At 50.2% G+C, this 26,083-nt stretch overlaps 1 protein-coding gene across 1 annotated transcript; it reads right to left on the bottom strand.

Annotated features, from left to right (window-relative positions):
• Positions 1-3,729: 3,729 nt before the first annotated feature.
• Positions 3,730-5,939, bottom strand: LOC141248918 (olfactory receptor 52Z1P-like). The gene is made up of 2 exons (XM_073669494.1): positions 5,855-5,939; positions 3,730-5,477 (listed from the first exon to the last, which is right to left on the bottom strand). Exon 2 carries the CDS (start codon positions 5,449-5,451, stop codon positions 4,441-4,443), a length of 1,011 nt encoding a protein of 336 aa, XP_073525595.1. The 5' UTR covers positions 5,452-5,477; positions 5,855-5,939; the 3' UTR covers positions 3,730-4,440.
• Positions 5,940-26,083: the final 20,144 nt, after the last annotated feature.

Below are 26,083 nucleotides of genomic sequence, written 5' to 3'. Positions count from 1 at the left end.
AGAGAAGCTGCAGCTGCATCCCCCTCCTCCACTCCCACAATATGATGTCTCATAAAGAGAGAAGCTGCAGCTGCATCCCCCTCCTTCACTCCCACAATCTGATGTCTCATAAAGAGAGAAGCTGCAGCTGCATCCCCCACCTCCACTCACACAATCTGATGTCTCATAAAGAGAGAAGCTGCAGCTGCATCCCCCTCCTCCACTCACACAATCTGAAGTCTCATAAAGAGAGAAGCTGCAGCTGCATCCCCCTCCTCCACTCACACAATCTGATGTCTCATAAAGAGAGAAGCTGCAGCTGTATCCCCCACCTCCACTCACACAATCTGATGTCTCATAAAGAGATAAGCTGCAGCTGCATCCCCCTCCTCAACTCACACAATCTGAAGTCTCATAAAGAGAGAAGCTGCAGCTGCACCCCCCTCCTCCACTCCCACAATATGATGTCTCGTAAAGAGAGAAGCTGCAGCTGCATCCCCCTCCTTCACTCCCACAATATGATGTCTCATAAAGAGAGAAGCTGCAGCTGCATCCCCCTCCTCCACTCACACAATCTGATGTCTCATAAAGAGAGAAGCTGCAGCTGCATCCCCCTCCTCCACTCACACAATCTGATGTCTCATAAAGAGAGAAGCTGCAGCTGCATCCCCCTCCTCCACTCACACAATCTGATGTCTCATAAAGAGAGAAGCTGCAGCTGCATCCCCCTCCTCCTCTCACACAATCTGATGTCTCATAAAGAGAGAAGCTGCAGCTGCATCCCCCTCCTCAACTCACACAATCTGAAGTCTCATAAAGAGAGAAGCTGCAGCTGCATCCCCCTCCTCCACTCCCACAATATGATGTCTCGTAAAGAGAGAAGCTGCAGCTGAATCCCCCTCCTTCACTCCCACAATATGATGTCTCATAAAGAGAGAAGCTGCAGCTGCATCCCCCTCCTCCACTCACACAATCTGATGTCTCATAAAGAGAGAAGCTGCGGCTGCATTCGCCTCCTCCACTCACACAATCTGATGTCTCATAAAGAGAGAAGCTGTAGCTGCATCCCCCTCCTCCACTCACACAATCTGATGTCTCATAAAGAGAGAAGCTGCGGCTGCATCCCCCTCCTCCTCTCACACAATCTGATGTCTCATAAAGAGAGAAGCTGCAGCTGCATCCCCCTCCTCCACTCACACAATCTGATGTCTCATAAAGAGAGAAGCTGTAGCTGCATCCCCCTCCTCCACTCACACAATCTGATGTCTCATAAAGAGAGAAGCTGCGGCTGCATCCCCCTCCTCCACTCACACAATCTGATGTCTCATAAAGAGAGAAGCTGCAGCTGCATCCCCCTCCTCCTCTCACACAATCTGATGTCTCATAAAGAGAGAAGCTGCAGCTGCATCCCCCTCCTCCACTCACACAATCTGATGTCTCATAACGAGAGAAGCTGCAGCTGCATCCCCCTCCTCCACTCACACAATCTGATGTCTCATAAAGAGCGAGAAGCTGCAGCTGCATCCCCCTCCTCCACTCACACAATCTGATGTCTCATAAAGAGCGAGAGAAGCTGCAGCTGCATCCCCCTCCTCCACTCACACAATCTGATGTCTCATAAAGAGAGAAGCTGCAGCTGCATCCCCCACCTCCACACACACAATCTGATGTCTCATAAAGAGAGAAGCTGCAGCTGCATCCCCCTCCTCAACTCACACAATCTGATGTCTCATAAAGAGAGAAGCTGCAGCTGCATCCCCCTCCTCAACTCACACAATCTGATGTCTCATAAAGAGAGAAGCTGCAGCTGCATCCCCCTCCTCCACTCACACAATCTGATGTCTCATAAAGAGAGAAGCTGCAGCTGCATCCCCCACCTCAACTCACACAATCTGATGTCTCATAAAGAGAGAAGCTGCAGCTGCATCCCCCTCCTCCACTCACACAATCTGAAGTCTCATAAAGAGAGAAGCTGCAGCTGCATCCCCCTCCTCCTCTCACACAATCTGATGTCTCATAAAGAGAGAAGCTGCAGCTGTATCCCCCACCTCCACTCACACAATCTGATGTCTCATAAAGAGAGAAGCTGCAGCTGCATCCCCCTCCTCAACTCACACAATCTGAAGTCTCATAAAGAGAGAAGCTGCAGCTGCATCCCCCTCCTCCACTCCCACAATATGATGTCTCATAAAGAGAGAAGCTGCAGCTGCATCCCCCTCCTCCACTCACACAATATGATGTCTCATAAAGAGCAAGAGAAGCTGCAGCTGCATCCCCTTCCTCCACTCACACAATCTGATGTCTCATAAAGAGAGAAGCTGCAGCTGCACCCCCCTCCTCCACTCACACAATCTGATGTCTCATAAAGAGAGAAGCTGCAGCTGCATCCCCCTCCTCCACTCACACAATCTGATGTCTCATAAAGAGAGAAGCTGCAGCTGCATCCCCCTCCTCCACTCACACAATCTGATGTCTCATAAAGAGAGAAGCTGCAGCTGCATCCCCCTCCTCCACTCACACAATCTGATGTCTCATAAAGAGAGAAGCTGCAGCTGCATCCCCCTCCTCCACTCACACAATCTGATGTCTCATAAAGAGAGAAGCTGCAGCTGCATCCCCCTCCTCCACTCACACAATCTGATGTCTCATAAAGAGAGAAGCTGCAGCTGCATCCCCCTCCTCCACTCACACAATCTGATGTCTCATAAAGAGAGAAGCTGCAGCTGCATCCCCCTCCTCCACTCACACAATCTGATGTCTCATAAAGAGAGAAGCTGCAGCTGCATCCCTCTCCTCCACTCACACAATCTGATGTCTCATAAAGAGAGAAGCTGCAGCTGCATCCCCCTCCTCCACTCACACAATCTGATGTCTCATAAAGAGAGAAGCTGCAGCTGCATCCCCCTCCTCCACTCACACAATCTGATGTCTCATAAAGAGAGAAGCTGCAGCTGCATCCCCCTCCTCCACTCACACAATCTGATGTCTCATAAAGAGCAAGAGAAGCTGCAGCTGCATCCCTCTCCTCCACTCACACAATCTGATGTCTCATAAAGAGAGAAGCTGCAGCTGCATCCCCCTCCTCCACTCACACAATCTGATGTCTCATAAAGAGCAAGAGAAGCTGCAGCTGCATCCCCCTCCTTCACTCACACAATCTGATGCCTCATAAAGAGCGAGAGAAGCTGCAGCTGCATTCCCCTCCTCCACTCACACAATATGATGTCTCATAAAGAGCAAGAGAAGCTGCAGCTGCATCCCCCTCCTCCACTCACACAGTCTGATGTCTCATAAAGAGAGAAGCTGCAGCTGCATCCCCCTACTCCAATCACACAATCTGATGTCTCATAAAGAGAGAAGCTGCAGCTGCATCCCCCTCCTCCACTCACACAATCTGATGTCTCATAAAGAGAGAAGCTGCAGCTGCATCCCCCTCCTCCACTCACACAATCTGATGTCTCATAAAGAGAGAAGCTGCAGCTGCATCCCCCTCCTCCTCTCACACAATCTGATGTCTCATAAAGAGCAAGAGAAGCTGCAGCTGCATCCCCCTCCTCCACTCACACAATCTGATGTCTCAAAAAGAGAGAAGCTGCAGCTGCATCCCCCTCCTCCTCTCACACAATCTGATGTCTCATAAAAAGAGAAGCTGCAGCTGCATCCCCCTCCTCCTCTCACACAATCTGATGTCTCATAAAGAGAGAAGCTGCAGCTGCATCCCCCTCCTCCTCTCACACAATCTGATGTCTCATAAAGAGCAAGAGAAGCTGCAGCTGCATCCCCCTCCTCCTCTCACACAATCTGATGTCTCATAAAAAGAGAAGCTGCAGCTGCATCCCCCTCCTCCTCTCACACAATCTGATGTCCATAAAGAGAGAAGCTGCAGCTGCATCCCCCTCCTCCTCCTCTATTACTTACTATATTACACTCTTTTTGAGAATTGATAAAATTTGTAAAAAATTTACATTAAAAGGGGCTTCAGGCTGCTGGAACATGGGGACACTGTACCCCAATAACATGTTACATTGAGGCTTCAGGTGACTTGAGCTGATCGCGTGTCCTGGTATAATCACGAAAATCTACAATAGAGAGGAAAATCCTTATCAAGAAACATTAATATTCCTCCCATGGTTGATATAAGAACAGCAGTAGACCTGATGTGATATATATTATAAAAGTCACTTTAGAGTCCTGCATCCACACCCCAGGCGGCAGCTTCCAATGTGGCGGCACAAGTTCTTCTATATGCACAGCTCTGTCCTCCAGAAACTTCCAAAGCTACAGTCACAATTCTGCAGACTTGCTGTTAGCTCTCTGGATTGAGAACCTCACGTTTTTGACGCCCCCGGCTGATGTAGTGTTCAGACCACGCAGTGTTTACATCTCAGCCCTATACCATCGGATTGTATACACCATGGGCTCGGATGTACATAGCCAAGCCTCCCCTTCCCCAGGACAGACTTATCCTGCAGTTTGTATGGAGTTTACTCTCTTGTTTTTTGAAGGTTTCTTGATATCTAATTTGTTCCTCATGTAAATCTTTGTGAGGCAGTTCTCGATCTCCTTCACTCTGAGGCCGTAGATTATTGGGTTAACCATGGCCGGGAAGAAGAAGTATATGGCGCTGATGAGGTTCTGCACGTTGACCGGTATGGCATCACCAATCCTGTAGGCGATGGAGGATAAGAAGCCAGTAGTATAGATGAGCATGGCCACGATTAGGTGAGTGCTGCAGGTGTGCAGGGCCTTGTTTAGGGCCGGTCCTCTGATGATCCTCATGGCGGTGCGGAGGATTTCCAAATAAGAGATCAGGATGAGGATTCCATCAAAACCTGAGACATAGATCCTGACAGCCAGTCCGGTGATGTGCACCTTCGAGACATCTCCACAGCCCAGATTGAGGAGCGCCATGTTCTCACAGGCAAAACTACGGATAATGTTCGAGCCACAGAACTGGACCTTGGATACGGATATAACAATGGGGCAAACGAGGAGGGCACTGCGAAGAAGACCGACTGCCAGAAGTTGCAGCAGGAACCGACTGTTCATTATGTCGTGGTAACGCAACGGTTTACAGATTGCAATGTACCTGTCCAAAGCCATCAACACAACCACCGCCGACTCAAGAATGACCGTCAAGTAGATGAAGAACATCTGCACGAGACAACCGCCCAAAGAGACCTGGAAGACGCTAGAGGCCAAACTGAGCAGAAATGGCGGCATGATGGCGGTGGTGCAAGAGACATTGACAGCGAAGAGGACGGATATGAGCACGTACATGGGGGACTGGAGGGTCTTCTCCACCCATATCCTAAACATGATCAGGCAGTTCCCTGTGAGAATCACCGTGTAGACAAACAGAAAGGGGACAATGAGGAGGCTCCTGTGCTCCGAGAGGTCGGAGAACCCAAGAATGAGAAACTCTGGGTGAGAGGAGAAACTTCTGCTCTGGTTCTGGTGGTGGACATCCATCGTAAAAGACCCTCCGGTAGTGACACCTGGGGGAAGAGGCAGAGGATTTACAGGTGAGGACATTCTGTACAATAGAGACTCAAACCCTCCAAATAAGCGTAAAAAACGAGTCGTCCGTCAAATAAGTGATCCCATTAAAGAGGTTATGGGGGAGTCACTCGCGAAGAGCGCATCTTTAGTAGTCAAACCAAAAAGTGAGAAGCTCTGAGGCTTTTCCTTCTTCTCTCCTTTCTTCACCACTCGTCCTCTTCCCCTTCCCTTCTTTTCTCCCTTTCTTCCCGTCCTCACCTTTCTCTTCCCCAGCTCTTCTCTTCGACACTTACTTTTTCCATATCAGATCTGTCAGTCTAGTATAAAGCATTGCGGGGGAGGGGCACTTACTGTCCAACATGGTGGTACTTACAGAGTCCTGGTGTAGACGATCCCGGAAAGTCACATCCTCTCCACCGCTGAGACCACCGCGTCCTCTGGGGAACTGCACAGTCCCTGAGAATAAGGACAAATGCAGGTTACTGCTCTCTGGTGTCACCCACTCAGGTCAACAAAACCAACACCCCAGCTGCAGACAATCTGACATAATCAGCTGTACGCAGTGTTACATAGGACTGCGTGTGAATGTGTTGTTACATAGGACTGCCGGTGACATCTACTACATTATCTGTACTCAGAGAGTTGTCACTGTGTTATCTGTGGTGTTACATAGGACTGCAGGTGACATCTACTACATTATCTGTACTCAGAGAGTTATCACTGTGTTATCTGTGGTGTTACATAGGACTGCAGGTGACATCTACTACATTATCTGTACTCAGAGAGTCATCACTGTGTTATCTGTGGTGTTACATAGGACTGCAGGTGACATCTACTCCATTATCTGTACTCAGAGATTTATCACTGTGTTATCTGTGGTGTTACATAGGACTGCAGGTGACATCTACTACATTATCTGTACTCAGAGAGTCATCACTGTGTTATCTGTGGTGTTACATAGGACTGCAGGTGACATCTACTACATTATCTGTAGTCAGAGAGTTATCACTGTTATCTGTGGTGTTACATAGGACTGCAGGTCACATTTTATCTGAGTTGGTACTGATTTCTTAGGCCACGTTCACATGTTCAGTATTCGGTCAGGATTTTACATAAGTATCTGTAGCCAGAACCATGATTGGGTGATAAATACAGAAGTGGTGATGAGTTTCTATTATACTTTTCCTCTGATTGTTCTTCTCCTGGTTTTATCTTACAAATACTGAATGTGTGAACGTGGCCGTAGCTGCATGCTCATGTTATAGCAGTGGTCGGTGGCCCCTGGTCGCCTCTCTGTCGGGTTCTTGCCCGGTGAGCTGCAGGTTCTGGGGGGCACTGTGCAGGTACTGAGGGCTGTACTTACCTGTGCATAGGGCTGCGTGTTCCTGGGATCCGGGAATCTCGCTCTCTGATCCACTCTCTGACCTGCTGCTTCCCTTTTTTATCTTCCTCGTCAGGTCCCTGGTGGCCGGAGACTTGTTATTCTTGGGACTCATTAGAAGGAACTCTCATCATCCAAACAGAAATGTACATGTACAATGATTGAAGATTCCTCCACTGATCGTCCGTCACTGCGACGTTTGTCATTGTGCTGCCAATCACTGTAGTAAGATGGTCATTCTCACTATTACGGCCTGGCTCCTGTATGGTCCTGACTCTGATGGAGGAGGGCTTCAGCCACGGCCAACCGCGAGGGTGGGGGGTACTTATTTACATCATATCTGTGAAGACACGGGGTCTTCCGTGGGAATAATACTACTCAGACAATACAGGGTGAGGGTAAAACAGCGTGGCAATACTTTATTTAACCACCAATGGACAATAAACACGTAGAACAGTCCCAGCAAATACCCAAGATGGTGGAACATTACACAGTCCTCACCCTTCTTCTGGCCCACCTGGGATAGAACAACTGTGACTTTGGGACCCGAGGGTCCCACCCTGGCCTCTCCAGGAGTTTCCATGGGGCTAGATAACCAGCTGGTCCCAATCTGGCTTCTCCAAATTTCTCCATGGGTTCAAGGCTTCCGGAGGGTCCCATCTGGCAACCCCAAACAACATATCCATGGGGCCAGATGACTTCATCGTTCTAACCTGGTCTCCCCAAATATATCCATGGGCTCTCTGATGGTCAATGGAGCAAATCAGTTTTTTTCCAGTCAAGGCCATATACCCTTAGGCTGGAATCATGTAGAATCCAAAACTGTGTCTCTTTGGATAAAGCCATGCTACCAAGCTGATGGTCTGAAGAGAGTCTGATCTTTGAGTCTCCTTGTAAAGTCTATTTCAATTCTGTTCCAACTCTGCCTGCTACAGAGGCATATGTTCCTTAAATAGTTCACATTTGTGCTTTCAAGTACACATCCACAGGGCAAGTGTTAGGGAGGGTATTATTCAACAGGGCTCATGTCTCATTGTTTGAGCATTTAATCAATTTACCTAGTTTGTTTAGCAGGGGGCTCTTGTAAATAAACATCTAGCTGGCTTTAGTACAATATGCAATTAGCATAGTAACACACATCATTGTTTCAGAACCAAGAGAAGACAACATTCAGGGTTATATAAATACTGGTCTGTCCTTCTTGATCCACAACAAAAAGACACAAGTTCTAGAGTCAACACAAACACAATAGTGCATTTCTCTTGGCTTAACAAATCTAGACATCTGGCTGATTAAGATTAGACCCTGTTTCGTTACAATATCCAATGTCTATGTTCTCCTTCACCAATCAGAGAGTGACATTATAGTGTCTTCTATGTTCTGATTGGCTGAATCTGCTGAGGCCTGGTGTGACACAGGTCATTCTCACAATATATGAGAAAATCCTCATGATCCCAGTGTTTCTCATACATTCCTCAGTATTCTCATCCAGCTTTCCGTGTTGGATTATTCCTGAATCTGGGAATGTCACTACCATGGAAGTAACTTTACTAGCTGTAGGGGTTGTAGTCACACCTGGGTCCTAGAGCCAAAGGGGCCCAAACAGTCCTTTTGGTGCCTTTGAGAAGACGAATACTATTAAAGACCCCAAATAGGTTGGGGACCTGTTGGGGGCTTTGCATTGGTGCCCATGAACTTCATGTTTCGCCACTGGTCACCACCCATTGTACTCACACCTCTAGTGTTTTCTCACAAGGTTCTTCATCTGTCACTGGTCAAAAAATCTCAGCACTATTGATGTCATCTCATTAGACCCTCTCACTGATTAGTTAGGTCTCAGTACCGGTGATGTCATCTCACATGGTTCCTCATTAGACCCTCTCACTGATTAGTTAGGTCTCAGTACCGGTGATGTCATCTCACATGGTTCCTCATTGGTCCCTCTCACTGGTTAGATAAATCTCAGTATTGATGATGTCATCTCACAAGGTTCTTCACCTGTCTCTGTAATGGGTCAGATGAGGCACAATATCCCCCATTTCCAATTCACCTGGAATTGCTTAAAACAGCCCTGAAGGTGTTCCCAGAGGTGCTGAGTGGTTGTTGCTGCTTTGCCTTCACTCTACATCCAACTCACCCCAGACTGTCTCCATTGAGTTGAGGTCGGTGATTGTGTATACCGTGTCATCTGACACAGCCACTATAATTCTTGGTCACGTTAGCCTTTCCTCACCTGGAGGTCGGTTTTGAGTCATTGTCCTGTTGCATCATAAATGTTGCTCCCTCTAAGTACAAACCAGATGGGACAGCGCTCACTGCAGATCAATATGGTGGCCATGCTGGGTAATGTGTCCTACATTTGTAATAAATCACCAGTGTTATCAGTAATGCCTCCCATCACATCTTCCCTTCATGCTTCACGGTGGGCACAGCACATGTAGAAACCATCCACTCACCTTCTCTGGGTCTCACAAAGATTTGATGGTTAGTACTAAAAAATCTCATATTTTGACTCACCAGACTACAGTACAGATCTAATGTACAGTCTTTGTGTTGCTCGGTCCATACTAGTCTCTTCTTCTCTGTGGTCCTCAGTAGCAGCTTCTTCTTGTTTGTCGTCCTCAGGAGTGGTTTCTCCTTGTTTGTCGTCCTCAGTAGTGGCTTCTTCTTGGATGTGATCCTCAGTAGCGGCTTCATCTTGTGTTTGGTCCTCAGCAGTAGCTTCTTTGCAGCAATTCCCCAAGAAGGATGCTGCTCACAGTCTCCTTTGGACAGTTGATGTTAAGCTGTGTCTGCTACTTGATGTCAGTGCATCATTTATGAGGGCTGTTATCTGAGGTGCAATCAGTGTGTGGTTTCTGAGGCTGGTAACTGATGAACTTATCCTCTGCAGCAGAGGTCATTGTTGGTCTTCCTTTCATGAGGTGGTCTTCATGACAACCAATTTCATCACTGTGATTTATGGTTATCCCAACAGCGCTTGAGGATACCTTCAAGGTTTTAGCAGTTTTCAGGACTGACTTTCAAGCTACAGTAATGATGGGCCATGGCTTCTCTCAGTTGAGTGTTTCTTGCCATATTTTGGCTCAGTGCTTTATGGATGTGGACAAACAATGCCCCTGCAAAACACCAGTGAAGAACACTTTCTGAAGGCCGGCGATTGTACAAATGACCTCCTGACGAGGCAACCTGATCATTGGAAGCCACTCCAGGTAATGATCTGATGAAGCTGTGGAGAGGATGACGAGGGGTGTAAAGCCGTCATCAAAGTAACAGGGGGGCACCAGGAGAAATCTGGGGGGTAACACACATTCTGGCTTGTGTCACATATTTCTTTATTTCTTTCCATATTTTTTCATTTGTGGTTTTGCTGCCTTCAGTCTGAATCTACAATGTGCTTATTCCAATAAGAACAAGGAAAACCACTACATGAACAGGGGTGTACACACTTTTGACCGGTACTGTATATCTAGCTGAAACAAGTCCGTGTCTCCTTTCCAGAAGTCTGTTCTGCAACACTACGGTTCCTTATGAAAGAATTTATTTCCATGTTAAACTATCCCTTCGACCTGTCCAGTGACATCAGGAAATCCTCGGTATCATTACCGCACCATGTGTACCTCTAACATCAAGCTTATCCTGGTGTAAAACAGGGTTCAGAAAACTCACACGCTGAACACCATTTCTCGTCAGTCCAGATTTTTTCTGGGCAGAGAAGATGCACGATTGGCCACCAATCCATGACTTGTAGGCCTAAGACGTGACACAAAAGTGAGGCTTCCTTCTAAGCATAACACTAAAGTCTGCAGACCACCACCTACGTCACCACCAGGCCAGGTCCCACATTCACCTTCCAGGGCAGCAGAGATATAATTTGTATGTGGGTCTTGGTGTGAACTTCTTGGACCTAACAAAATCATAACTGCTGCTTTAAAGTTCTCCTTGGCTAACACTGTCAGGGATTTATTCACAACAATCCACAATATCGCAATTATCCACAATATATCTCAGGCCGAGAGTCACGCTGAACCACCTGCTGTTATCTTTGGATCGACCAGCTTTCTGCTGCCCTCTATCATCCAGACAATTACATGATTGCCGGACGATCAACGGAGAAGGCCGCAGGCTGTTTGCACCAATAGGCCAGTTATCGGGAAACTAACAGTGAGCGTATAGTATGTACACCTCCGGATTCCAACACATGGAATATGTGTATATACCCCCGGTACGATCACGGCTAACTCCACGATAACCCCAGACTACTCACTGCCACCACCAGTCGTTTTTATACAAAATACAGGCTGACTGGAGGCCTGGTTCTGGTTCTGATAGCGTATGTCTTCAGGTGCCGTTTACAGAACAAAAGGAACAGAACTATTACATTTTATATTTAATGCAAAGGGAGGCAGTGTTTATGAAAAATATATGTGGCGCCCCTGCGGGTCCAGTAGCCAGAGATGTACTGCATTTCAGCCAGAGGTGTGGTACCCCACTCTCAGGTAAGGAGGGAGCACTACCCTGGACCCACACACCTACATCCAACACTTCACCACTCCAGACCAGCAGGAGGGGCAAGATGCACTTGGTCACTGCTGAGCCCTGTCCCTGGTTGGAAGGGGGGAACCAAGAGAGTGGGAACCATGTAGTGGGTGTGAGTGGAGGAAGAAGTTCAGGGGTGCACTGACAGAAGCATATAAAAAGAAGGGTGGAAAGATCTAGAAGGAGTTCTGAGGGGAGTTCTGCTCAGGAGCAGTTCAGTTCAGTCCTACTCAGGAAGCAGAGGAGTGGGGCCTAGTGAGAGAGGCCCAGGAGGAGAGTGAGGAGAGAAGACGGGAGCAGTGGGACAGGCTCCAGAGATAGAGGGGATCCTAGGGGCACGGCGAGTGCGGAGTCCACCCGTGCGCTCGAGTTCACGCTGACGTGAAGGGATCAGGCCGCAGTAGGGGACCGGCCCCAGCCTAGTGGAGTACTTTAGGGCTCAGCTAGCAAACTGGAGGTGATGGTATCTTCAAGTGCCATAGCCACAATCCACACATAATCGCTGAAAAGGTGGCCATATAGGACCAAGGGGACTCAGAGGACGTTGCCCAACAATGCCCGCGGCCACTGGCTCGGGACTCTGTGTGTGAGGCGCAGGGCAGGAGGGCGAGAGCCAGCGCAGAGAGAGACGACCTGGGAAGGTGCATAAGAAAGGGGTCCCGTTCAAGTGCTTCCAGAGTATCTGAGAGTTGGCTGGATCACTTCCCCGGAGGACACAGGACGACGTGGGCGGTTACAGACCGGGGCTGTAATCTGAGAAACTTAACAACTGTGAGTAAAACCTGAAGACTGCACCCCACTGTGACCTTGAATAATTGCTGCGCCATCACCTGCCTTGCACTACACCTGCAACATCTACAGAATCACCATACACTGCCCTGGTGCTTAGCTCTGCCCGTGGAGAGCTGAACCAACTCTGCTGCGTCACCATCAGCCCCAGTGGATCTGCACCGCAGCGGCGGCCCCATATAGCCGCATACCACGGGTGGCGTCACAAACATTATCCCCAAATCTCTATTTCCCCAATTGACTGTTACTTTAATTGACCGCCCTGGGTCATGGACTTTGACTACCCCAATACAGGACATGCCCGGCTACCGAGTACCCCACTGCCCAGGGGGCGCATCATATACAAAAGATTTTACTAAGGGGACAAGACAATAGAGCATGTACAGTTACAAACAATAAATTTGATTAACAAGAGAGCTTACTATGCCGCTCGCAGAGACAAGTCAACTTACCGAAGGAGAGGACTTCGTTTGAAGAATGTCCAGCGGATGAGAATTATGCACCGAAAATGTATCTTTCTACAGGAACCCAGACCATAATTCAGCTTGATCAGACCCTGAGTCCCACCCACACACTCCCCCGTGATGACCTCACGTGGGCAGAGTTGTGGGCTGGTCTCAGCCCTTCATGATTTTATGAAATCTCCAACTTATGTGATAACTTCTTTCCAGATGATCACAGAAGTTGGAGATTGACGCCATATTTTCCATTGGGATTTTAGCTTTACTTAGAGATCAAACATGACATGGCTGTTGTCCGTTATCTGGCTACTGTGGTTTTATATACTCTTTGTCCATATGACTCGCCCCCTGGGCCGTGGGGCACGCGGATCCGGGCGATAGGGGAACGATGGGGGTAGTAGTGGCGGCCCGGTCCCGCGGCTCAGGGTGGTCAGACCAATGGTAGTCTGCTACGTGCTTCAGATAATGTCCGACTACGCCACCCGTGGATTGCGGTTATTAGGAACCGCCGCTGCAAGGCAGTCCGCTGGGGCTGATGATGAATGCAGCTGGGATGCTGTGACTCCCCACGGGAAGAGTGCGGCCCCAGGGCAGTGTAGTGGATGATGGGAGTGATGGTAGTGGGAGTCCCGGTGCTGATAGTGCTGGAGGAGCGAAAGAGCACACAGACAACGTACTGCAGTCAAATGTTGTTTACTCACAGTTCAGGTACTCCAGGTCACTTCTGTACAGGTAGTGACCGCCCGAGCCGTGCTGCGTCCACCAGGTGTGGGGCTCGGTCAACTCCCAGGCAGTTCAGGAGCATGGCACAGGACCCCCTTTAATCCTTTCTCTGGCCTGCCTCACCAGTGACCCACTTTTGTCCAGCTGCCGCGGACTTGTGCGGGTAAACGTGGGCCCCGTCCTCCGCTGTCCTATATGGTGCCTTCCTAGCTGGTTTAATGAGGTGTCGCACCAATATATGATCACGACGACCGGTCTTTGGCTGAGGGTTGTTTCTCCTCCACCAACTTGGGATCCGGTACCCTTAATCTGCCCGACCCTTCACCCTGGATTCTCGTGGGTTCTTAGGGTCCCTTCCACCTTCTTGTTCCTGAGCCCTTCTGTTTCTCTGTCTCTCCTTCTCTTTCTCTGTTCCTTTCTGTTCCTTTCTGTTCCGTTCTCTTGGAGCTGAGATGAGCCAAAATCCCAGCTCCCCTTCTCCTCCTCCTCGGCCTCTCACTAGGCCCTCCTGGAGAAGAGCTCCTGCAGAGCCTCTACTCCCTGTCTTCTCCTCTGGCTGAACTGACCCAGAACTAAGATGGTGCCCACCTTCTATACCTCCCTCTGACCATGAGCCCAGGTGACCAGCAACCAATGGGCTCCTACCTACACTCAGGAACCAACCCCTATCTGCCCCTACAGCACTGGGTGTTCCACCCCCCTCCCCACTCCAGGCAGGGACATAGTCGGTCGTGCCTGCACTTCTGTCTAGTGGGAGCACCGTTGAGCTGTCCCTCGGAAATGGGGTGTGTGTGCTGTATGCAGCTAACTGAGCCCTGGTCCATACTCCATCCTTACCTGGGAGTGGAATATCACACCTCTGGTCTGAGGTGCAATACCCCTGTAGCGGCCGAACCCTCGGGGCGCTACACATACACAATGGACATCCTCGTTAGTATGCCAGAGCCTACTGTCGCAAAAGGAGCTCCTGCATGCATTTTAACTAAGGTTGGCACTTCTCTTTGTCTCCCATCTATACGTCGCGTAATCCTACATCTAAGTGACTAGACTGTCAACTTCTTGCATGTTAATTAAGCTGGTTCACTATTCTCTAAGTCTAGGGGATTGCTTACTGGAAATTGGTGTGATAAAAAAAAGGAGGGAGATGAGGAGGGGGTGAGTGACCTCAGAAATTTTTAATATTTTCTATGACACCTCCGCCTTTTTGAGGCGGAATAGGGGTTGATTTACAGATCGCCCCTTAAGCCTACCTTATGGCCCACCCTTCCTGGATCCCATATTACCCTCTCCTTCAGGGATTCAGAGATGGACTTCACTGGGGGGCTACTCAGCGTCACCAGACCAGTTTTGAACTCCAGGTTAGAGGTAGCCAGAGGCAACACTGGGATAATTTTTCTACTGATTTCTCACCTAAAAGTGAAGACCCATCCCCACAATTTTTGGCAGTTCAGTTGAAACACTTGACATATAGAAGGTGCCACCACAGCCTTAAAAGCTATGTAATAGAGTACCCCCAACCCAACCCTACACTGCACGTTATTCCATGGTCAGCAGTACCCCCTTCTTACAATTACCTTCAGACTGCCCACAACTAGAGATCCGTTTGACCCCACTCAGCGACTGGATGATCTTCCAGGTAGAGATGGAATCATTTGTTATATCGCTCCCACGTCCACTCCTCATTGGTGTGGGAGGTTTTCCATGTGCTGCTCATAGTAGAGAAAGTAGACGCACCCACCCTTAGTCCCCCAAATATTAGCGCTAATGCAAAAGGCCCTTCACTAAGTCTGAATTGTCTTGGGAATCCAATGTCGCCTCTTTCCTCTACCACGTGTCATTTTTGTTTTTCCTTCAATTAGATCTTTTCTGTTTCTTGAAATTTGTTCAAAGACAAAAGAGGAAACAACACCATGAATACTTTATTTTCTCTTTTATCTCTTTTATTTCATATGACTCCAAGGGACCAAAGAAAGCTAGAATCAAAGTCAATGAATCCACCTCGCCTGAAACTTAAGGAGAACAAGAAATTGGGTGCCCTAACTCTAACCCCTAAACTAACCCCTAATCCCTAAACTGACCCCTTGCTAGACTGACCCCTCCTACCTGCAGGTCTAACCATGTGAATGCGGTGCTAAGGTTCCTCCCAGAAGATGACTGTTTCCCTGTCTTTGGCTAGGCTAAACTTCAAACACCATGTCACACACGAGCACTCACCTGTCCACGCCACCAATATCCACGCCACCAGTATCGGAGGAGCTGCCTTCTGTAACGGGTCCGGGAGGCGGACTGTAACGGGTCCGGGAGGCGGAACCTCTGAGCTACTATACAAGGGGGCGGCCCTTGTAAGGGAGCGGGTGGCAGTCTCTGGGTGAACGGACAGGGAGTTACGGCAAGTGATCAGGGCAGTCTCTGGGTAAGGGGTAGGTACGACCTGTGATGGCAGAGCCTCCGGGTAGGCTAGCAGGCAGGTGGTAGATGTGTGCTCCCAGGTGAGCAACCGAGAGTCTCTGGAATAGCAGGTGGTCACGGCACGTGACGGCGGACCCTCCGGGCTGGCAGGCAGGTAGGTAACGGAGAAGCGCTCCCAGGTGAGCGGGCAAGAGTCTCTGGAATAGCTGATGGTCACCGCACGTGACAACGGGACCTCCGGGCTGGCAAGCAGGCAGGTAACGGAGATGCGCTCCCAGGTGAGCGGGCAAGAGTCTCTGAGATAGCTGGTGGTCACAGCACGTGACAACGGAGCCTCCGGGCTGGCAAGCAGGCAGATAACGGAGAAGCGCTCCCAGGTGAGCGGGCAAGCTGGTCCATAGACAGACTGACCGGAGTAGTAAGGCAGACCGTCGGACCTCAGGCAAGCAGGCAGGTAGCTGATATGCGCTCCCAGGTGAGCGGGCAGGCTGGTCCTTAGACAGACTGACAGGAGTAGTAAGGCAGACCGTCGGACCTCAGACTGGCAGACAGGTAACAAGTATTCAGGCAGGAATCAGGCAGGTAACTGGCAGGTACTGGCAGGTAACTAGCAGGAAACTGGCAGGTAACTGGCAACGGGACCTGAGGGCTGAAGCACAGGTGAGACACAGGTGCAAACAACATTGCTCGGGCACCTCCATTTTGGAGGAGGTGCCTTATATATGATGAAGTCCTCCGGCCATTGGCCGGGGACTCTTTAGGGCGGCGCGCGCGGCCCCTTTAAGAGGAGGGGAGCGCGCGCGCGCGCGCCCTAAGCACAGGGGCCGGGAAGGAGCGTGCGCTGAGAGCAGAGCAGGAGGAGGACGCCGGGACGGAGCGCGCGCTGACAGCAGAGCGGGGGGAGGAAGCCGGGCACGGAGCAGAGCGGTGAGAGGAGCAGCGTCCCTGCCTAGCAGAGGGCAGGGACGCCGGCACTACAGTACCCCCCCCTTTAGGCCCCCCCTTTTTTAGGCCAGACAGAAATTTAGCTAGGATGAGAGGGGCATGGATGTTCTCCCGGGGCTCCCATAATCTCTCCTCAGGACCAAACCCCTTCCAATCTACCAGGAAAAAGGTCTTTCCTCTTACCCTTTTGGTGGCAAGAATGTTCTCTACCTCAAACTCGTCCTCAGCAGAAACCGGAGCAGGAGGCGTACCTGTAGACTTGGAAAAAGAGTTAAGTACCACAGGTTTGAGGAGAGACACATGGAAGGAGTTAGGGATCCGTAAGTTGGCCGGGAGTTTCAATTTATAGGCCACCGGGTTGATCTGACTGATGACCTCCAGTGGGCCGATGAACCGAGGCCCTAACTTATAGGAAGGGATCTTGAGCCGGACATATTTGGACGAGAGCCAGACTTTATCCCCAGGGCGGAATTGAGGAGGGTCCAGACGTTTTTTGTCAGCGTGTCTTTTCATACGCTCGGATGACAGAAGGAGTGCGGACCGGGTACTCTCCCATATGGAGGAAAATTTGTTAACAAGAGATTCCGCAGCCGGATTGTCCGCCGAGGTGGAGACGGGAAACGGGATCCGAGGATGCTGACCGTAGACTACAAAAAACGGGGATTTGGAGGAAGACTCGCTCTCGTGATTGTTGTACGAGAATTCGGCCCATGGCAGGAGATCCACCCAGTCAGAATGGTGGGCATTAACGAAGTGCCGAAGGTAACTGGTCAGGTTCTGATTGATCCGCTCCACTTGACCATTAGACTGTGGGTGGTAAGCGGAGGAGAAGTCCAGGGTGACGTCCAGCAATTTACAAGTGGCTCTCCAGAAACGGGAAGTGAACTGTACCCCACGATCCGACACGATGTGACGGGGCAGGCCATGAAGACGGAAGATGTGGCGGATAAAGTCTTTAGCCAGCTCGGGTGCAGACGGAAGACCTGGCAGTGGAATGAAGTGAGCCATCTTGGAGAAGCGGTCAGCGACCACCCAAATGACCGTACAACCGGCAGAGACGGGCAGATCAGTAATGAAGTCCATCGCTATATGCTGCCAGGGGGCAGCAGGTACTGGCAGAGGTAGGAGGCGGCCGGCCGGCAGGTGTCTCGGAACTTTGTTGCGGGCGCAGGACACACAGGCAGAAACAAAGTCTATTACATCCTTGTGCAGGTTAGGCCACCAGTAGTGCCGGGTAATAAGCTGGAGGGTCTTTTTCTGACCGGCGTGGCCAGCTAGTTTAGACGAATGACCCCAGTGTAGAATCTTCTCCCGATCAGGTACTGGTACGAACGTCTTACCAGGAGGAAGACGATTTAGACTCACGGGAGCCACCTGCATTACTCTGGCGGGATCGATGATATGTTTCGGATCCTCCTCGAGATCAGACACCAGAAAGGATCGAGACAAGGCATCCGCCTTGACGTTTTTGTCAGCCGGGCGAAAATGAAGGACAAAATCAAAATGAGCAAAAAACAAGGACCACCGGGCTTGGCGAGGGTTAAGTCTCTGGGCATGCTGGAGGTAAGCCAAGTTCTTGTGGTCAGTGTAAATTATTACCGGGTGAAGAGCCCCCTCGAGCAGGTAACGCCACTCCTCCAATGCCAGTTTGATGGCCAATAACTCTCGGTCTCCTATGGAATAGTTGCGCTCAGAGGAGGAGAAGAGTTTAGAGAAGAAGCCACAAGTTACCATCCTCCCGGAAGATGATTTTTGAGTAAGTACCGCTCCGGCTCCAGAGGAGGAGGCGTCAACTTCCAGGAAGAACTGCTTGTTGCCATCTGGGCGATGCAGCACCGGGGCGGAAGAGAAGGCCTGTTTAAGGGAAAGAAAGGCCTCCTCTGCTTCGGGTGGCCACTCTTTGGGATTAGTACCTTTACGGGTGAGCGCAGAAATTGGGGCCGTCCGGGAAGAGAAGTGTGGTATGAAGAGGCGGTAGTAGTTGGCGAAGCCCAGGAAACGCTGAATGGCCTTCAACCCCTCCGGTCGGGGCCATTTCTCGATGGCAGACAGTTTCTCAGGATCCATTTGAAGGCCGGTCTGAGAGATAATGTAGCCCAGAAACGGAAGCGAGGTCTGCTCAAAGAGGCACTTCTCAAATTTAGCGTAGAGATGGTTCTGCCTTAGCCTGAGCAGGACCTGACGAACGTCCCTCCGGTGAGTCTGGAGATCCGGAGAGAAGACCAAGATGTCGTCCAGGTACACCACTACGCAGGAGTAGAGAAGGTCCCGGAAGATGTCATTGACCAACTCTTGAAAGACGGCAGGAGCGTTACAGAGACCAAAGGGCATTACCAGGTATTCATAGTGGCCGTCCCGGGTGTTGAATGCCGTCTTCCATTCATCCCCCTGACGAATACGAACCAGGTTGTACGCCCCACGAAGGTCCAGTTTGGTGAAGATCCTAGCCCCCCTCAGACGATCAAATAATTCTGGAATGAGCGGAAGGGGGTACTTATTCTTCACCGTGATCAGGTTTAGGCCTCTATAGTCTATACAGGGACGGAGAGAGCCGTCCTTCTTTTTAACGAAAAAGAAGCCTGCTCCCGCCGGGGAGGTAGATTTCCGGATGAATCCTCTGGCCAGATTCTCCTCAATATATTCGGACATTGACCGGGTCTCAGCAGCGGATAAAGGATAGATACGCCCACGGGGAGGAGTAGTACCGGGTAGCAGATCGATGGGACAGTCGTATGGTCTATGTGGTGGTAATGTCTCTGCCTCCTTTTTATTAAAGACATCTGCATAAGACCAATAGGGAATCGGAAGTCCAGGTAGATTAGCTGGGGTAGGAGAGGGACGAACGGGATGGACGGGAACCAGGCAGGTTTTATGACAGTCTTGTCCCCAGCGAAGGACCTCTCCGGTTTGCCAGTCTAGCACGGGTGCATGTCTCTGGAGCCAGGGCAGACCTAGCAAGAGGGCGTGAGAGAGTCCAGGCAGAACATGAAAGGAGATACTTTCAGAATGCAGCATTCCCACCTGCAGGGTAATGGATTCGGTGATGAGTTGAATGGGGCGAGGTAAGAGGCCCCCATCCACGGCAGCGACAGACAAGGGTACAGCCAGAGGTTTGGTGGGGATGCGGTATTTCTCAACCAGGGACTGTGAAATAAGGTCCCCGGCTGCTCCAGAGTCAAGTTGGGCTAGTTCGAAATAACGGTTCTCCCCGTAGATGATCGAAACTGACAACAGCAGGGATGGAGAGGATTTATTCTTGTCTAGGTGGACCTCTCTGAGCGAACCTAGACACAGGCGTTTCCCGACCTCTCCGGGCAGGCACGGATCCGGTGCTCCTTACTGCCACAGTAGAAGCAGCTCCCCTCGGCACGGTGTGAGTCCTGACGGGTTTTGACCATCTTGGTCTGGTCGACCTGCATAGGCTCAGGAGAGTGTACCTGGGGAGAGATGGAGGGAATGACGGGTTTCTGGAAAGTAGGAGCTAAACGTGGAATCCTTCTCTCACGGGTGACCTCTTTGGCACGCTCCTGAAACTGTAGGTCAATTCGGGTGGCAAGAGTTATTAAGTCATCGAGAGTGGTAGGAATGTCCCGACCGGCAAGTTCATCTTTAATACGGCCGGACAGACCCTCCCAGAAGACGGAAACCAGAGCGTCGTTATCCCAGGCCAGCTCCGAGGCAAGGGTACGGAACCGTATGGCATATTGGCCCACGGTGAGACTCCCCTGACGGAGGCGTAGCAACGATGATGCAGATGAGGTCTTCCGTCCGGGTTCGTCGAAGACTTTCCGGAAAGCCGTGAGAAAAGCAGGCAAGTTGGACACCAGGGGGTCTCCTCTCTCCCATAGAGGATTCAGCCAGGCCAGGGCCTCCCCGGTGAGATGGGACATGATGAAGGCAATTTTGGCCCGGTCGGAGTTAAACTGGTAGGACAAAAGTTCAAAATGCAGGGTGCACTGATTCAAGAAGCCCCGAGCCTGGACGGGGTCGCCTCCGAAGCGAGGAGGTGCAGAAAGCCGGGGTCCGGGGTAGGATACCATAGTATTAGTGAGCAGCGGAGCCGCCGGATTGCAAGATATGGCACTGGCGGAGGTTGTTGGTGGATCAGACAGAGTGTTCAGGCGAGTATTAACATTCCGCAGGTGACCCAGGATGGCCTCCTGTTGGGACCTCTGACGGGACAGTTCAAGAGCGAGGTCCGAGAGCGAGGGAGCTTGGGTGCCACCGGGTTCCATGGCCCGAGCAAACTGTAACGGGTCCGGGAGGCGGACTGTAACGGGTCCGGGAGGCGGAACCTCTGAGCTACTATACAAGGGGGCGGCCCTTGTAAGGGAGCGGGTGGCAGTCTCTGGGTGAACGGACAGGGAGTTACGGCAAGTGATCAGGGCAGTCTCTGGGTAAGGGGTAGGTACGACCTGTGATGGCAGAGCCTCCGGGTAGGCTAGCAGGCAGGTGGTAGATGTGTGCTCCCAGGTGAGCAACCGAGAGTCTCTGGAATAGCAGGTGGTCACGGCACGTGACGGCGGACCCTCCGGGCTGGCAGGCAGGTAGGTAACGGAGAAGCGCTCCCAGGTGAGCGGGCAAGAGTCTCTGGAATAGCTGATGGTCACCGCACGTGACAACGGGACCTCCGGGCTGGCAAGCAGGCAGGTAACGGAGATGCGCTCCCAGGTGAGCGGGCAAGAGTCTCTGAGATAGCTGGTGGTCACAGCACGTGACAACGGAGCCTCCGGGCTGGCAAGCAGGCAGATAACGGAGAAGCGCTCCCAGGTGAGCGGGCAAGCTGGTCCATAGACAGACTGACCGGAGTAGTAAGGCAGACCGTCGGACCTCAGGCAAGCAGGCAGGTAGCTGATATGCGCTCCCAGGTGAGCGGGCAGGCTGGTCCTTAGACAGACTGACAGGAGTAGTAAGGCAGACCGTCGGACCTCAGACTGGCAGACAGGTAACAAGTATTCAGGCAGGAATCAGGCAGGTAACTGGCAGGTACTGGCAGGTAACTAGCAGGAAACTGGCAGGTAACTGGCAACGGGACCTGAGGGCTGAAGCACAGGTGAGACACAGGTGCAAACAACATTGCTCGGGCACCTCCATTTTGGAGGAGGTGCCTTATATATGATGAAGTCCTCCGGCCATTGGCCGGGGACTCTTTAGGGCGGCGCGCGCGGCCCCTTTAAGAGGAGGGGAGCGCGCGCGCGCGCGCCCTAAGCACAGGGGCCGGGAAGGAGCGCGCGCTGAGAGCAGAGCAGGAGGAGGACGCCGGGACGGAGCGCGCGCTGACAGCAGAGCGGGGGGAGGAAGCCGGGCACGGAGCAGAGCGGTGAGAGGAGCAGCGTCCCTGCCTAGCAGAGGGCAGGGACGCCGGCACTACACCTTCATTGGCTTGCTAGTGGAAGAGCGGTTATCTTTATGGTCAACTGTCTTTGCCGCCTTTTTGTGAGCTGCTACTCAGTGTACTGCTTCTTCTTCTCTTCCTTCTTGAGGCTCCTAATAATTTGGGCAAAACCTGTACGAGTGATTATGCTACTTTCTCCATCACATGATTGATACTGATGCTCAGCCTTTCCTAATGCAGAGAACCAATTTGACCCTTTTGCCAATTTTATCGATGCGTCTCTACTCTATGCCCGGTCCAGAGCTCCCATTACCTACAGTACAGACCAAAAGTTTGGACACACCTTCTCATTTAAAGATTTTTCTGTATTTTTATGACTATGAAAATTGTACATTCACACTGAAGGCATCAAAACTATGAATTACCACATGTGGAATTATATACTTAACAAAAAAGTGTGAAACAACTGAAAATATGTCTTATATTCTAGGTTCTTCAAAGTAGCCACCTTTTGCTTTGATGATTGCTTTGCACACTCTTGGCATTCTCTTGATGAGCTTCTAGAGGTAGTCACCGGAAATGGTCTTCTAACAATCTTGAAGGAGTTCCCAGAGATGCTTAGCACTTGTTGGCCCTTTTGCCTTCACTCTGCGGTCCAGCTCACCCCAAACCATCTCGATTGGGTTCAGGTCTGGTGACTGTGGAGGCCAGGTCGTCTGGCGTAGCCCCCCATCACTCTCCTTCTTGGTCAAATAGCCCTTACACAGCCTGGAGGTGAGTTTGGGGTCATTGTCCTGTTGAAAAATAAATGATGGACCAACTAAACGCAAACCGGATGGAATAGCATGCCGCTGCAAGATGCTGTGGTAGCCATGCTGGTTCAGTGTGCCTTCAATTTTGAATAAATCCCCAACAGTGTCACCAGCAAAGCCCCCCACACCATCATACCTCCTCCTCCATGCTTCACGGTGGGAACCAGGCATGTAGAGTCCATCCGTTCACCTTTTCTGCGTCGCACAAAGACACGGTGGTTGGAACCAAAGATCTCAAATTTGGACTCATCAGACCAAAGCACAGATTTCCACTGATCTAATGTCCATTCCTTGTGTTCTTTAGCCCAAACAAGTCTCTTCTGCTTGTTGCCTGTCCTTAGCAGTGGTTTCCTAGCAGCTATTTTACCATGAAGGCCTGCTGCACAAAGTCTCCTCTTAACAGTTGTTGTAGAGATGTGTCTGCTGCTAGAACTCTGTGTGGCATTGACCTGGTCTCTAATCTGAGCTGCTGTTAACCTGCGATTTCTGAGGCTGGTGACTCGGATAAACTTATCCTCAGAAGCAGAGGTGACTCTTGGTCTTCCTTTCCTGGGGCGGTCCTCATGTGAGCCAGTTTCTTTGTAGCGCTTGATGGTTTTTGCAACTGCACTTGGGGACACTTTCAAAGTTTGCCCAATTTTTCGGACTGACTGACCTTCATTTCTTAAAGTAATGATGGCCACTCATTTTTCTTTACTTAGCTGCTTTTTTCTTGCCATAATACAAATTCTAACAGTCTATTCAGTAGGACTATCAGCTGTGTATCCACCAGACTTCTGCACAACACAACTGATGGTCCCAACCCCATTTATAAGGCAAGAAATCCCACTTATTAAACCTGACAGGGCACACCTGTGAAGTGAAGACCATTTCCGGTGGCTACCTCTTGAAGCTCATCAAGAGAATGCCAAGAGTGTGCAAAGCAGTCATCAAAGAAAAAGGTGGCTACTGTGAAGAACCTAGAATATAAGACATATTTTCAGTTGTTTCACACTTTTTTGTTAAGTATATAATTCCACATGTGGTAATTCATAGTTTTGATGCCTTCAGTGTGAATGTACAATTTTCATAGTCATGAAAATACAGAAAAATCTTTAAATGAGAAGGTGTGTCCAAACTTTTGGTCTGTACTGTATATACTACCAGCATATTCTGCTACTCTTTATAACTCAGAGGACACATGATAAAAGTACATCAGACATTACAGGGTAATAAATATTCAACAAGTCAATCAAAGAGTGAGGGCTTAAGATCTTACAATCTAAAGAGGCTGACACAGAGATACATGATAAGATTCTGTTTGCAGACACCACTAGGGGGAGCTCCCTGTATACAGAGATACATGATAAGATTCTGTTTGCAGCCACCACTAGGGGGAGCTCCCTGTATACAGAGATACATGTTGAGATTCTGTCTGCAGTCACCACTAGAGGGAGCTCCCTGTATACAGAGATACATGATAAGATTCTGCTTGCAGTCACCACTAGGGGGAGCTCCCTGTATACAGAGATACATGTTGAGATTCTGTCTGCAGTCACCACTAGGGGGAGCTCCCTGTATACAGAGATATTTGATAAGATTCTGTCTGCAGTCACCACTAGGGGGAGCTCCCTGTATACAGAGATATTTGATAAGATTCTGTCTGCAGTCACCACTAGGGGGAGCTCCCTGTATACAGAGATATTTGATAAGATTCTGTCTGCAGCCACCACTAGGGGCAGCTCCCTGTATACAGAGATACATGATAAGATTCTGTCAGCAGCCACCACTAGGGGGAGCTCCCTGTATACAGAGATAGATGATAAGATTCTGTGTGCAGTCACCACTAGGGGGAGCTCCCTCTATACAGAGATACATGATAAGATACCGTCTGCAGCCACCACTAGGGGGAGCTCCCTGTATACAGAGATACATGATAAGATTCTGTCTGCAGCCACCACTAGGGGGAGCTCCCTGTATACAGAGAAACATGATAAGATTCTGTCAGCAGCCACCAGTAGGGGGAGCTCCCTGTATACAGAGATACATGATGGCATTCTGCCTGCAGTCAAATCTAGGGGGAGTTCCCTGTATACAGAGATACATGATAAGATTCTGTCTGCAGCCACCACTAGGGGGAGCTCCCTGTATACAGAGATGCATGATAAGATTCTGTCTGCAGCCACCACTAGGGGGAGCTCCTTGTATATAGAAATACATGATAAGCTCTGTCTGCAGTCACCACTAGGGGGAGCTCCCTCTATACAGAGATACATGATAATATTCGGTCTGCAGTCACCACTAGGGGGAGCTCCCTGTACACAGAGATATATGATAAGATTCTGTCAGCAGCCATCACAAGGGGGAGCTCCCTGTATACAGATATACATGATAAGATTCTGCCTGCAGCCATCACTAGGGGGAGCTCCCTGTATACAGAGATACATGATAAGATTCTGTCTGCAGCCACCCCTAGGGGGAGCTCCCTGTATACAGAGAGACATGATAAGATTCTGTCTGCAGCCACCACTAGGGGGAGCTCCCTGTATACAGAGATACATGATAAGATTCTGTCTGCAGCCACCACTAGGGGGATCTCCCTGTATACAGAGATACATGATAAGATTCTGTCTGCAGCCACCACTAGGGGGATCTCCCTGTATACAGAGATACATGATAGGATTCTGTCTGCATCCAACACTAGGGAGAGCTACCTGTATACAGAGATACATGATAGGATTCTGTCTGCATCCACCACTAGGGGGAGCTCCCTGTATACAGAGATACATGATGAGATTCTGTCTGCAGCCACCACTAGGGGGAGCTCCCTGTATACAGAGATACATGATAAGATTCTGTCTGCAGCCACCACTAGGGGGATCTCCCTGTATACAGAGATACATGATAGGATTCTGTCTGCATCCACCACTAGGGGGAGCTCCCTGTATACAGAGATACATGACAAGATTCTGTCTGCAGCCACCACTAGGGGGAGCTCCCTGTATACAGAGATACATGATAAGATTCTGTCTGCAGCCACCACTAGGGGGAGCTCCCTGTATACAGAGATACATGACAAGATTCTGTCTGCAGCCACCACTAGGGGGAGCTCCCTGTATACAGAGATACATGATAAGATTCTGTCTGTAGCCACCACTAGGGGGAGGTCCCTGTATACAGAGATACATGATAGGATTCTGTCTGCATCCACCACTAGGGAGAGCTCCCT

Source organism: Phyllobates terribilis, unplaced genomic scaffold (genome assembly GCF_046119375.1).
Source record: "Phyllobates terribilis strain yellow unplaced genomic scaffold, ASM4611937v1 Scaffold_2__4_contigs__length_985480577, whole genome shotgun sequence".
Classification (NCBI taxonomy): Eukaryota; Metazoa; Chordata; class Amphibia; order Anura; family Dendrobatidae; genus Phyllobates; species Phyllobates terribilis.
Note: the sequence above shows the minus strand (reverse complement) of the source record. Positions and strands in the feature narration are given on the sequence as shown.